The sequence below is a fragment of the Cynoglossus semilaevis genome, chromosome 17 (assembly GCF_000523025.1).
Source record: "Cynoglossus semilaevis isolate Cse_v1.0 chromosome 17, Cse_v1.0, whole genome shotgun sequence".
Classification (NCBI taxonomy): domain Eukaryota; kingdom Metazoa; phylum Chordata; class Actinopteri; order Pleuronectiformes; family Cynoglossidae; genus Cynoglossus; species Cynoglossus semilaevis.
The window spans coordinates 10,322,543-10,335,042 of NC_024323.1; the positions used below are offsets into that span (position 1 = coordinate 10,322,543).

Consider the following 12,500-nt stretch of genomic DNA (forward strand, 5'->3'; position numbering starts at 1 on the left):
CTGATCTCAGATCAGTTTCTTCCCATGGGTTCATTGGCATCTGCGTGATTCAAACCATAGACATTTAACAGATGACTTTCACAACGCTGTTTTGTATGAGGTACTTTATGGGGAGATTGGCTTCAGTTTTAGATATATCAGAAGATACAGTGTAAGATATGGTGTTTTTCTCCATATAAACATTATATATGTGTATATATTTTCTATATAATTCCCTTGTAATAGTCAGTGATGGAGACTTACATTTATTCTCGAGTTCAAAGATCTCTGAGTTGCGCACAAGTTATGTCTCACAAATTTATTCTCTGTCAAACAGGATATCATCACACAAGACAAATATATTTCTTTTTTTTTCTTTTCTGTAAATCTCATTGGTGTGGGTTATTATGCATGTCCATAAAATAAGAGCACAATCTAAGGAGAGTTACACGGAACAACGCTACAAGATACAGTCAGTCGAGTCCACTGAGCTGAGAGTGGCGACCACCGCTGGAGAGAAGAGGCGAGATCGTCCACATTTGCAGGGTTTTTTTTTTTTTCGCTTATTTTTCTCGCTGATATTTCTGTGCAATGATGAAGGTGCTGAGGAGTAGGGACACCGAAAGCGCGGGTTTCCTGACATGTCAGCATTATGTTGCAGAAAAAAGACAGCCCACTTCCTTAACCCATCCCACTCCGCCCACGCTCCCTGACCAAACGGCCCCCTCTCTGTGCGCCCTCAGGAACATTTGGATCCAGACTCGGCTGCAGAGTCTGGGTGTCTTGGCTGATGGATACGAAGCGGAGGTGTCCGTGATGATGGAGAGAATTAGAAAAAACTAGAAAGGATTCCAGCTGTTAACACACACACACACACACACACACACCCTCTTGCCTTCTCGTTGTATCACTCCTGTCAAACCCTTTCTGTCCGTCTGACTGTCTCTGTCTGTCCGTCTGTGTGTCTGTCTGTTCTCAGTCAGCGTAGAGGATGAAGCCAGAGAATGTGCTGTACTTGTTGTTGTTGCCTCCGTGGGCTTTGCCTCCGTCCAGTTTGATATAAACCTCATCACCTGCGTCCAGGTGGAGGATGACGCTGTTGGAGGCGTAGTCGTAGTTCTGGTCCGCGTCTTGGGCGATGGCGCTGGCACGGACCTGAGGGCAAAAGAGAGAGGACAAACATGTAATGGACAGATTTGTTTGTTGACAGTGTGTTACTACAGGAATGATAATGACGTATTCGTGTTCCCTGTACGTGTTTATAGGGTCATGAAAAAAATGTTTGTCTAAATTTGCAGCTTTTCCAGTTAACATTTAGCTCTTAACTCGTTAACAGTTAGCCCTTTTGTCAAATTGCAGCTGCTGCTAGTCTAAAGTTCGGTTAGCTTGTATGTTTTAGCCATTTGTCTACACCATGGATGACAATAAGTAGATCTTCATCAACCAGTAGATTGAAAAGAAAGTACTGGTAGATCATAAGCAATTAAAATAAAATAAAAATAAAATTATATATCTGTATAAATATATATATATATATACACACATATATAAAGTATATATATCTGCATTTTTGAGTGTTTTAGCAATCTGCTATCTGCGCCTTAGTAAAACCATATATATTTTTTAAAAATATATAAATGTATAATATTAAATAATATATATAAATATATATCAAATATATATTTCTTCATTTTCAAGTATTTTAGCAATTCAAGTACAGCTATCTGTGGTTCTACGCGCCTTAGTCAAACTATATATATATATTGTAAAAAAAAAAAATGTATATAAAAATAAAAGGTACAAACAAAACCAACTCTAAAAAAATAAAAAAAAAATAAAAAAAAACCTCTTCAGTTCTGACAAATCAGTCAAGTAATTCCCCAAATGAAACCTCAGTTTGGGATTATCTCCTCACGAAGTTTTTCTCGTGAAATAAATGACTGCGGGCGCACCAATGGCACATATAGTTCTTCATGTTGATATTAAAGCTACACGAGCGACCAGAGGGTCACTCAAACCCCGGGCCTTTTTCTGTCAAGCAGATTTATGGTTTCAATCTCACCGTAGGTCTTTTTCACAGAAGGCCAAACGTTCAGCCGCGGAACAAAAGGTCCGCAGAAAGAGGAAGTTTAGGAAAGTTAGAGAATGATCTGACTCTGGTGGCTCACCTCACTTAAAAAAAAAAGAGGAGAGACTGGCTGAATAGGGATTTAGATGAACCATCTATCATATATCAAGACGATGAGACAAACAAAGTAGAGGTTTTATGACTAAAAAGGAGATAATCACACTTGGTACGTCTGGCCTGGGCCATTCCCTGTGTGTGTGTGTGTGTGTGTGTGTGTGTGTGTGTTTGCCATTCTGGCTGTAGGACATTTGGAACAGATTCTAAATAACCTGTCTGGACTAATTAAGACCTCTCTTTCTTTTTCCTCTCTCTGGGGAGGAAACAGAAGCCACAATGCCAAATGAAACAATAGATCCATTTTGAAGTGTGTGTGTGTGTGTGAAGGGGAGCAGAGAGATAGAGTGATACAGTGGTAAAGTATCAGAGAGAATAACCTTGAAATGTTGTCTGTGAAGTTGCATAAATGTCTTTTTTTTTTCGTTTTGCCAGGTGAGCATAAATGAAACCACAGGATACTTTTTGCCAGATGAGCATAAATGAAACCACAGGATAAGTTAGGAATCCAGCAGGAAACCAGTTCATGTTTCAGCTGGTGTCACTGTTTGGTTTGTTTCTGTTTTGGAACACACAGCAGAAAGACTGTACACTACACTATTACACTGTACTGATGACTTTTTTTGGCTTTTTATTTTGATGCCGATACCAATATAAATATGTTAATATATTCAAAAACACACATGACAAATACTGGTCAACTGTAATATGTATTTTTTGTAACATGTCAGTGATAAGAAATTACATTATTTTTTACACAATGTAACCTAAGTAGTTATTCAATGTTTCTCAAAGACTGGCTCGTGTCCCTCAGGTGGGTCACAGGTGGGGTCGTCTCACATCATGAATAATGTCTATTGACTTAGGTCGTGAATGGTTGTGGCTTCTAAATTATTGGTGCCCAGAAAAAAAGTTTTGGGAAACACTGTTTGAATTGGTTCTATTAAGGGACAAAGATGTCTAGTGGACTTGATCACATCACGTCACTGCTCTCTTCTGGTCAGTGGTCATGTGACATGAATCTATCAGTTCAATATGATGTCACAATGACACACTTTTTTTTTGATGATCGTAATCTCAGTCAATACTAAGTGATATAAAAAAATGCAACAGGTGCACGTTTTCGTGCGCCCATTGCATTGTTTGTTGATTAGCTGTAGCAACAGCCGAACTCTAGGCAGAGGTAAGTTCAAAAGAGTTGCTTAGAATTTTCCCGAACCAACCTAACCTTAAGTCTTCACCAGCCATGGTGACAGCAAATAAAGCAAACAAACAAACAAAAAACATCTATTTTTAGCAAACGGTTAAGGTCAGTTAGCCATGTTGTAGCTCACTGATAGCCCCCGATCGCTTAAGGAAAGACTTCTTTCAACTAAGTTAATAAAAAGGAAATTAATACATCCATCAAATGAATGAATGAATTCAGTTTAAATAAAAACATAACACATAAAAAAACCACAGTCACCATAACGCTACAGCAGCAGTTGAGGTAGTTAACCTATAAAACTAGCTAGCATCCTTTGTTGACTGAATTCACAGCAGGAGACAACCAAACTAGGTCTGAGAGGACGAGTCAACGTTTACTTTTAAGATAAAGACGGCATTAAGCTCCAGTCCTACAAGCCCTGGTTAAATAAGAACAATTAAGCACTTTGGTCTAATTCAAAATCAATAAGCTATGTGTGATTCAGGCCTTTCCTCCCGGCCCTGTCGGGTCCCTGCTTTGGCTTAGCTTTAAATCAAGTCTTTGGTTGTTGTTTAAATAAGACAAACAGAGGACAAACTTGGACAAAACAGAGATACATTTCTTCGTATTAGCAGCAGTGAAGGTTTAGAAAATGTTCTTCATTATATTGTAGCTACACTCCTATCTCCTCCTCCTTTTCTTTGCTGATTCTTTAGCTATCTTACTGTTGAACTTGTACATGTGGGAGACGTGCAGAGGCGTGCAAAGGTTTAGAATAAAACTAAAAGATAAATGTACTGTTTTTAAGGCCAGATATTGGTCACAATTTTGACACAATGTTTATACTTCACAATTACACATTTTCATAAATAAAAGGTTTTTTATTATTTTCTTGTACAGATGAAGACAATCTTGCCCGTGTCCTTCTTTCCTCTTTGACATCGCAACAAAAACACAGATCCACACTTGGTGGGAGCTCGGGTCCTGACGTGAAACGCAAGCTTTCCTGGTGTAAAAGCATTTAAAGTGCTCAGTTACTGAACCTGTTGGACTTTAGACAGACAGATGCTGAAGGATTTCTGCTCTCTAACACTGGATTACACAACAACAACTTTACAGTCAGGTAAATGAAAGTCCGGCTGAAAAGTCTCCTTGGACATGACACTCTCCAGAAACCACGGAGATCGTTACAACTCTACAGCTGAAATAATGTCAATAAAACCCAGAATTTTTAAATGATATTTTTTTAACTCAGTCAACAGGTGTTTTCTCGCTTTGTGGAAAAATCATGTGACCAGAGTGGAACAAGATTAAGCTAGGATTGGGACTGCAGCTATTGTGTACTTTTTTTGAGTTGCAAGATGTAAATCTAGCTGGCTAATATTTTCCAAAAACGACAGGACACACCATCAGTACCATGATATAAACTGTGGTAAAACAGGTTTTTAATGGAGTACAAGTTTAAAGATCTGTAAAAAGCTAGCGCCAGCTCAGAGGTCGCCTGACTCCCATAATGCCCTGGGGTTTATTTGTCGTTTTGATTACCTCAGCCAGCTTTACTGTGTTTTATGCGTCCAGATCAACATGTTACCGAGTTCCGTGGCAGTCTTCAGAGTTTAAAAACAAAACACATAAATGAACTCTTTTGTGCTTCAGACACAATTCAAGTATTATGCAGAGGAGAAGTAAAGAGAAGCAAGGTCGGCTCTACTTAAAACGGTTTTCTCAACATCTTTGTTGTCAGTGATTTGAAAACCAGAGTGTTTGAATTGAGTCAACAATTAGAGACGTTTTAACCAGGCACGTCGCTCACATTTGTTCAGATTTCAGAGAAAGACTTCACAACAGGTTTCCCAAGGTCTTTAAGTCACGGCGTGTGCAGCAGCAGTCGTGTTGGTGGGAATTGACTTCTATACGCTTTTTGAAATTAATAAGAATCTGGAGCGTGGCTTTAAGGTGAAGAGGGAATCGTACGTATATGCAATAATGTACTTTTTTTCTTTTTTTTTTTTTGGTTGTTTATCCTACTGATTAAATCTAGCGCGGCTCATATTGATGTGCAAACAAAACCTCCTGTTCTGATTCTCAGCTGCCTGTGTCCATTGCATATTAATATGAGACGATGTGCCCCGGTGTGCAAAGTCAACACCATCTTTATTAGAAGGTTGCTGCTTCTTGGTTGGTGTTGGGAGTGGCGTACGGAGGATTTGTCACTTGGGATATTAATAAAACTTTGACAAAATATTTGCCCCGACAGGTGCTCACACAGAACCAGCAGACGCTGCGGTGAATATGTACTGAAGCTTAGATTATAATCCTCCTCGTTGGTTAAGGAGATAAATTAAAGACTCTACAAGAGGGACGTTCATATTTTGGTTTTTGGAATGACGGGAGTCACGTCGTGCAGGGTGCAAAGCGCTTATCCTAAAGTTAGCTTTAGAGCATTGTTTGATTCAGGGCATTCAGGGTGACATCATAATCTAGAGAAGAGTCTGACTTACGCCTGGGAGCCATAATGAACGGCAAAAAGTTCCTAAAAAAAAAGAAAGATAGCAAATGCAGCACAATCCAACATATGTACGTACGTCGTAAACTGAGGACCGCCTGTACATTGAATGTAACTTGTCTCAATTCGCCCACTTATAACAGCTCCAGGTACCTGAGTGGGCACGCGCCCCCTCCTTTGAGAACCAAATTCAGTATCATTGTTTGAGTCTTATCTAGCTGAATGAAATGCAATATTTTCTGCTTTTTTTTTTAATTAAAAACTTTTAATACCTTGCACACAATTCTGAACTATAATAGTGATTTCCAGATTGTGTTTGTCTTACATACATCTGGGAAAGGCAACCTAAAAAGTCAGCCTGAAAAATTAGTTGCCCCGTGATCATCAGTTGTGGTAGGCGGGTGTATCAGGTCGACTGTCAACACAAGTGAAAGATTTGAACTAGTGGCAGTTTTTGGTAATATTGTGACAGGGTTTGGCCGTGCAAGAGCGATTGTTCAGCGTGGAAGATCCATCACGCCTACTTCAAATTTTGTCAGGACACTGTCACTGTTTTTGTTGTACTTTAACATTGTGGACAGATTTGTAAAATTACTGTTTGGCATGTCCTTGACATGACATTGAAGCTCAAAGTTGAGCCGGGACTTTTTTTTTTTGCTAAAAGGATTCATCAAATCAATTTCTCTTTTTTTTTTTCAGTGTAGAAAAATCCTGTATTAGAAGTCTGGTCTCTTCGTACAAAAGCACTGAAATGTGACACAACCTCAACCTTTACAGTCAGCTCCAGTACTCTGTTTGTTCTGTGGGCTTTTAGGTAACTAATGCATAGCACTGTTGCACATCCATCTATCTATCTATCCCCAAACAGCATTAGCTTATGGCTAGGGACCCTTTGTGAAACCCATAGACAACATGGTATGTAAAAAAAAGATCAACTTTTCGAATGTATTTTCTTACGTCAATTCACTATTCACTCATTATTACATTTGTTCAGCTTGGACAATTATTAACGGACAGTTTTTTTCATTCACTCATTATTACATTTGTTCAGCTCGGACAGTTTTTTTTCAGCACTGTATATTCCCACTGAAGAGTAAACTTAATAATGAACTGTTGGTCTTCTCTTTCGGTCTATTTCTTGTCAAGAACCTGTTCAAAAATAGTCCCCGTCGTATCTTTTTAGCCAGTTGGCTTTTTTTTATATCATTTGTTTTCCCTCGGTCGGCCTCTGCTCCTACAGGCGTTAATTATATCGACTTCTGAATCTGCATGTGTTTATTTAACATAATAATATTATTCTTTTTGCACGGTGATATTATTAAGTTTATTTTTGTTTGTTTTTATTCTGAAAGGTTTTGTTTTCTTCTCAGTCTGATTTCCTCTGTCTGGCTGATTGTTTGTTGTCACTGATGAGACACGTGAATATCAGCGTAAATAAAAATCAAACAGCTCCTATTGAGATTAGTTTTGGCCTGTTTTTTTTTTTTCCCCTGTTATTGTTTGTCTTGCACATGGAGAGCTTGTTAGGCATATGAGACACGGGTTCAAATGCGGGATACAGCAGATGTGCTGTGAGGGGATGAGCAGGACAAACAGCCAACTGGCAGTGCGTGACCTTGACTCCGAATATGTAGAGCACGTTTGACAAGACAAACAAAGCATGAGGCGGTAAGCGCAGGCGCCAGTGATATTAAATGAGGTGTCAGGGCGTTGTTGCCTTCCTGGCCGCCCATGCGTGTTCGCCTCCGTCTCTTCGTCAACGTGATTCTTTTGATTGAACAACGTTCCGAGACGAGACGCGGGGAAACTCGCTTAATATATCACACGCGCATGGAAGTTGGATTTCTCCTAACTTGTTTGTTTCTTTTTTTACTGCAAACTATGAATGTTGATGGTTTTCAATAATGATGTCGAAGACACAGCCTTTTGGGACTTTTCTTACACTGAACAGTTTCAATTAAAATCTATTGAAAGGCAGTTCTGAATCTGTTTTCCTTGGCAGCTGCGTTTCTGTACGCTTGGCTGGACTGCTTTCATTATAAAGCATTAGAAAAAAAAACTCTGTTTATGGAAATAGTGACAGAGTTGAGCTTTATGTGTGGCATCTGGCACTGGAGGAGCCTGTAAAGTCTCTCTGGGACAGTGATCTTACAAGAGGCTTTGTCACTCTGACAAGGACGTGTCCCACGGCTCCTCCGACAGGGATTTGTTGACTTGACGTTGATCCTCCATTTTGATTTGACGAGTCTATCGGTCCTCTTTAAATAAAAGTGGGCCGCTGTCTAATTGTGTTTGAACATTACTGCCGTGGACTGCATGCTAAACAATAGCTTAGGCCGCTGCTATTAAGCCTCCATCAACGTCCGCCATACACACAGTAGCTACGCTACAGACAAACAAACACACACACACACACACTTCCATATCCATTCATTTTCTACAGCTTGATCCTTTTCAGGGTCACTCAGTGGGAGCTGGAGCGACAATAAACATTCACCCATTCATATCTGTGGTCAGCCCACAGTAAACAACGAAGTAGAACCAGGAGAGAACTCACGCAGGAGAACAAACAAACGATAACTTTAAAAGAATATTTTTGCTAGGGATGTCTGATATTTTCAGTCGGCCGATATAATCGGACATCCCTGATATTAGTATAATGATGTAATATCAGTAAGAATCGTTATCGTGTTTTTACGTCGATAATGAAAACCTGATAACGCAATGCCCTGGGTTTTGCCAAACGATGTGTGCCCTAAAAATACTTTTGGGGAAAAACCGCTGTATATGAAAGTGAAAGTCACTAGATGGCAGCATTGCAGCTCATTCAATTAATCTATTTTAATAATCAGGGGATCGTATGCAGACTCATACAGTGGTTTGTACATATTACCAGGCTGATATCGGTAATGGTTGATATCGGAATTGGAAATTAAGTATTTGGACAATATCGGATATCGGCAAAAAGTTTATATGTTATTTCCTTCCCCTGTTGCTGCTTAATAAAATGTGACCCTAGAATTACACCACTACAGGTTTCAGATTGTATTGCAACTTTTCGCCGCTAATGTGAATTTCAGAGACCATCCGAAAGGACGAGCTCAAGGCTTTGAGCAAAGTTTAAATTTTTAAAAACTCAGAGAAACAGAGAGATCGCTACCCAATTAAAAACCTAAAACAAGAAATTAAGTGCAGAATTGAATCCTGAGGGGGCCAAGAAGGCAGTGGAGTGAGGCCGAAACTGAAGTGGTGTGCCTACCCTGTCTCGAGCAGCAGCAGCGTTTCTGACTAACTGTGAGCTAATATGCTATAATTTAATAGAACTAATACAGTGTGCATGTCTTTTGTAATCCCACAGCGGCCCGGCTGCAGTCAGGGCATTTAAACCGCCACGTCAAGTTTGGTCCACAGATACGTAGAAAATGAATCCAAGAAGCTGCGTGTTGCAAAAAAATAAACTGTAGTTAATTATATAACCATAATTAACTGCTGGAGAAAATCAGATTCTCACATCAGCATTCAAATAGAACGTTCCGGAAAATGAGGGGTTCTTTGTTTGTTATCGTCTATCTGGTACTGAGGGGGATTTAATACATGGCATACATTTTTAATGTATTTGATTCAATTATAGATAATAAACAGATAATTACTCTTTATTATCCATACAACAATTTTTTTTACATTTTTTTATATTTTGTGAGAAACTTCAATAAAAAATAAAACGTATATTTTGTGAGAAACTTCAATAAAAATAAAATTATAGGTTACAACCAAAAAAAAACAAACAAAAACTCAAGAAACACTGAGCTGCTTAAAATAAAAAATATATATAATTTATTATATTTACTTGCTCTTTAAATTCAGTTTAATATCTTTAAAATGGTCCTCATGTTTTCTGACATTTGAACATGCAAAAAAAGTCATTTCTGGAACCTGATGACTTTTTGTAGAGGGATAATATTTACATAAAACTACACTTAATTTAATCTCACCTGAATGTGCCTTTAAGAAGAAACAAATCCACATGGGCAACGTTAGAATCTTATGGGACTTGTGTTATCAGTTCCACGTGATTCATAAAATATTGGGCTGCACCTGAACAAAATCGACCAACCCAGACAGAGGAACGGCTTCGTTCAGGCCATTTAACAATGGTTAAATGGTGTTTCAGGAACTCTCAAAAAAGAAAAGTGTGAGTGCGTGTGATCCATTTTTAAAAGCAGCATATTCAAAACAGTGTGCACGGGCGGCTAAAAATAATGCTAATAATGCTAAAATAACCAGGACAGGGAAGTACGACAGGCTGCAAGAGTTGCAGATTCCAGTCCTGGCGGCTCCTTTTACACGTGTTATGGGTTCACTCGGCGGAGGGAACATGATAAGAGGAGCGAAGTGTTAACAGGAGATTTGCCATCTGTTAAACAAGAGGCCGTCTGACTTGAGTCCACCAGCTGCCCACTTTGTACCTGCCCGTTCTCCTTTAAGGTGGAATGACTTTCCTGCACAAGGCGGTGCTAACGGAACAGCTCAGATTAATGCTGGAGGTGAGGAAGGTGTCAGACACCGGTGCCTTTATTTATCACGCATGTCAGCAGGGGGTGGGACACAGTGTCCATGGTACCATTGGGATTGACCCCTGACCTCTGGGATACACATGAATGGATATAGTGGCATGACAGAACGTCAGAATGGAAACAGTTAACAGTCAAATATATATATAAATATATACATCCATATAGGCATATATGTACACATATATGCATATATATTTAAAATATATAGATTCAAAATTTTATATCAACTCGACTATCAATGACCAAGAAATTGTGTTAAATAATATGGCAGTCAAAGAACCAGCATCAACTAACTTGTCACATTAATCAGATACAGATTTGAAAGCGAAGGCAGAATGACGTATATATCCAATAATACGCCTCATCGCTGGTCTAAGTTATTATTTGCACAAGCAACGGAGCGACTGAGACACCATCACAACACTGGGTAAGTCTACGACCAACCAGCTGACTGACACAAGTGGACTGTAGCGACTGTAGCTCTCGAGGTGTTGAGTTATAATTTTACATTTCGTCTTTTCATATTAACAATGCTAAAATTAGAGTAAGTCACGAATGAAAACTGGGGCGAACCATAAACATCTTCAGTACCTGCCGTAATTGTCTTTCTGTTCCAGAAATTTCAATTAACCATGATACCAAATAATCACGATTAATTGCAACTAATCACGATTAGTCGCGATTCACGCCAGTTAAAACAGGATTCATCAGAATTAAAACCGTAATTGTTCCAGCACGTTTACAGAACTGAGTCTGAACCCTGAGGGGAAAAAAAAAAGTTTTTGGACGTCTCTGATGTTGACACCAGTTATGATCTACTCGTACAATCAATTTGCCAGGTCTCACACTCCTTTTATTTCCAGCCATGTGGGGATGTTAAGGGAATTGGATTGATACTTCACAGGGGAAACTGTGCGTTAAAAAAAACAAAAAAACATCGGCATCAGCTTTTATCCGACAATCCATCTTTGACCCCGGAGCTGCCACCTCCTTTTTTAGCCTCGAACTCAAAAAACCCCATCAATGTGTATTAAAGTGTTCACAGTCAGTCCGCTTCTGGCAGCAAAGCACCAATCACCAAAAAGAGTACCACTACTCCCAGCACTATTTAAGTCTTTAAATGTAATAATGTGTCTCTCTCTTTTCCCACACTGTAACCCTGAGGCGTTTTAGAGTTCCCTTTCTCTGGCTTAGAAAAAAAAAAAAACAATCCTCCAAACCGAGGCAAAGTGGGTTTCTGACGAGGCCAACTGACAACATGTCAGTGACATGCATTATTCAGACAGTATCCCGTTCCTGCGCTCCCTTCAGTGTGAACGTTGATATCTTATTCACACTGCTATTAAAGGGGAAGTTAAACACACTCAGCGATGCGGCAGGCTGTGAGTCATTTGAAGCCACCGACTCGCAGAGGAGGGAGAGGATAATTGCAGGTTTGGCTGCAGACTGGAGAAGTTTTCAGTGAGAAGCTACAGGTCAGGGGCGCAGGGAGACACAAGTGTTTGCATAAGAGGGCCGGGGGCCACTTGTCTGACTCTCAGGTGGCCCTCATTATAATGAAGAAGGCTTGTGAGTCAACACAGCAGCATCCTTGAGTCAGCTGGCCCACCAGAGACGATCCACGAGCTATTTTGGACCGTTATTTTCTGAGCGCTTGAGGGACTCTTGCAGTATTTCATGAGCTGCTTAATCCGAGCGGCGAGTTCGCTCACGACTCAGGTCTCAGTACGGCTGTGAAGGTGTTTGAGGGACGACTGGAAATTTGGAGATGCGCAGTTTTGGGCGGCGACGTTCACAAAAGTTCACTGAGGAGTTTGTCTTTTGCCCTTTTGTATTTTTAGTGGCATTATAAAAATAATGATTTGTTTTTTTCAAAAGTTCACTGTAGCTGTGCTGTCGTTAAATGTTAGCATTTTATCTAAAGGCTAAGGCGCACTTTGGCAAACTGTTGGAGTGAACCAATTTAGGGCAAACTGTAGTCGATATACACTATTTTACGCAGATAATACTGCAATTTTGGGTGAGAAACTTTTTTTCTTCCTATTTAACTATTTGCATCATATTTGCTACACA

At 39.6% G+C, this 12,500-nt stretch overlaps 1 protein-coding gene across 1 annotated transcript in view; it reads right to left on the reverse strand.

The window, feature by feature from the left end:
• Positions 1-6: 6 nt before the first annotated feature.
• c1ql1l2 (complement component 1, q subcomponent-like 1-like 2) overlaps positions 7-12,500 on the reverse strand; it is a 21,026-nt gene continuing 8,532 nt past the window's right edge. The window contains exon 2 of the mRNA XM_008330020.3: positions 7-1,134. Coding sequence (XP_008328242.1) covers positions 955-1,134 — 180 coding nt within the window. The 3' untranslated portion in view covers positions 7-954. The remainder of the gene's footprint in view (positions 1,135-12,500) is intronic.